Source organism: Pyrus communis, chromosome 4 (assembly GCF_041283825.1).
Source record: "Pyrus communis isolate YQ-2024b chromosome 4, ASM4128382v1, whole genome shotgun sequence".
NCBI lineage: Eukaryota > Viridiplantae > Streptophyta > Magnoliopsida > Rosales > Rosaceae > Pyrus > Pyrus communis.
This window is the reverse complement of record NC_142568.1, coordinates 8,753,012-8,754,866: the sequence shown is the minus strand read 5'-3', so window position 1 is coordinate 8,754,866 and position 1,855 is coordinate 8,753,012. Positions and strand designations below refer to the sequence as shown.

At 39.3% G+C, this 1,855-nt stretch overlaps 1 protein-coding gene across 1 annotated transcript; it reads right to left on the bottom strand.

Annotated features, from left to right (window-relative positions):
• Nucleotides 1-752: 752 nt before the first annotated feature.
• On the bottom strand, nucleotides 753-1,531 carry LOC137722871 (putative lipid-binding protein AIR1B). The gene has a single exon (XM_068461977.2). It carries the CDS (start codon nucleotides 1,373-1,375, stop codon nucleotides 968-970), a length of 408 nt encoding a protein of 135 aa, XP_068318078.1. The 5' UTR covers nucleotides 1,376-1,531; the 3' UTR covers nucleotides 753-967.
• Nucleotides 1,532-1,855: the final 324 nt, after the last annotated feature.

The following is a 1,855-nucleotide window of genomic DNA, read 5'->3' as shown; positions in this document are numbered from 1 at the left end:
TAAAGATGATTTATGAGATTGCAATTGCAACCAAACTTGAGAGTGCAAAATATAATTTACCTTTATTTTTATTTACCCAAAAAAAAATTATTACTAGTTTTTTGTTTTCTTTTCTTTTCCTGGTGTCCATACCTTGATGTGGGATCCAGTCCACCAAAGCCCTGCTAGGGTACTCTTGGTTACAAAAATTTTCTCTCGCACATTGTCTTTTATAAATGAGCGGTTGACCAATGAGATTTGTTTCAAACTCAACCTTTTCTTTTTGTGTTTTGATGCCAAGGAGAGCATGATATATCACTCCTCTAGTTTAATCTTTGGTCCTCTTTCAATAAAACGGAGACTGAATGCCATAAATCTAACACATAGACTACAAAGTTCAGTTAATTTTACTTGGGCAACTAGCCAATATATTGTTCATGAGATTTTCCAGACATTCATAAAATAAAATGGAGACCTAATGCCACTAGATGGTCGTCATTGGACTTCTTTCAGGCATTTAGGATTGGCCTGTGGCATTTTTACAACTATCAGGCTTCAAGATGTAGTTGAACTTGTACATGAGATCTTTGGCCCTAACACCTACATACATCAAAGTAGGGAAAAGAGAATCGAACTCCAAACCTCAAGTACAAAGATAATTGGTTTTCGACCAACGAACTATAAGATCCATGTGTAATTAAGCACTTAATTAATGAAATACACCGCCAAATTAGACATACAAAATTAACAAATTAAGGCAACTGGTAGCGAAGTAAATTAAATGACACATTCCATTCCCATAATAATGAGGAAAACTTTAGTAACTACATCTTATCACCCCTTAATCAGGCAACATCCATAACAAAGGAAACGATAAATTCCCACTTACAAGCTCACCAATTACACAACAATTTCACACTGAATATATAACAAGTACGAAAGCCAAATCATAAAGATGAAAGAAATGAAGGATCATATTTTGTAGCTTTTAGGCACACTGGAAACCTTTGGGAACCTTATTTCCACAAACATTAAGAAGCAAGCTAAGAGAAACTGGAATGTTGAGGTTGATACCCAAAATGTTGGCTTTGATAGCAGTGCAAAGGCATACAGCAGCCTCAATGTCAGCAAGGCCTTGGATGAGAGAGCAGCAAGGTTCTACGGGAGGTTTGCCAACGCTGATGTTAAGTAACCCATTGAGGACATTAGCACAAACCCCTAATTTGAGGGTATCTCTAGGGCAGCTGGTGCCAGTGGAAGGGCTAGGTTTCGGTGTCGGCTTTGGCCTTGGCTTCGGCTTAGGGCCGGGGCATGTGCCACAAGAACTGACAAGGGCAAAGAAGAAGAGATTGAGTGCAAGGAAGAGAGCGAGTGAGGACGTCGTTTTGGATGCCATCTCTCAAACCCTAGAAGAACTGGGTGTGTAGTTATTGTACTTTCAGTTATACTGGGTAGTAGCACTATGTGACGGTGTGGGGTGAGGAATTAAGGTGTAGAGGGATTAGGATTTTATAGGGTTCAGGAACGGTGAGGTTTCAAGTTTAAGTTAATAGAAAATTAGAAATGCGCTAAATGATTAATCCGAGCTAGCCCCATGTGTGCCCTTGGGATTTTAGCTGGCAGAGTAAACAAATTAGAGGCAAACTTTTGTATTTTTGTGTGGTGGGAGCTGCCAAATTACCAGGTTCTTGTCCGGGCATAAATCTGTGGATGTATATCTCATTATGCACTGTTCTTGATACCTCAATTTTCAATGAATTATACGGCATCGAAATTTCAGGGTCGGAACCTTTGATCACGACAGTGGTGGGGGCTGAAAAAGTCACATGCATGTTTTGGTAGGGCTCGTTTGACTGAGTATGTAAGAAATATTTTG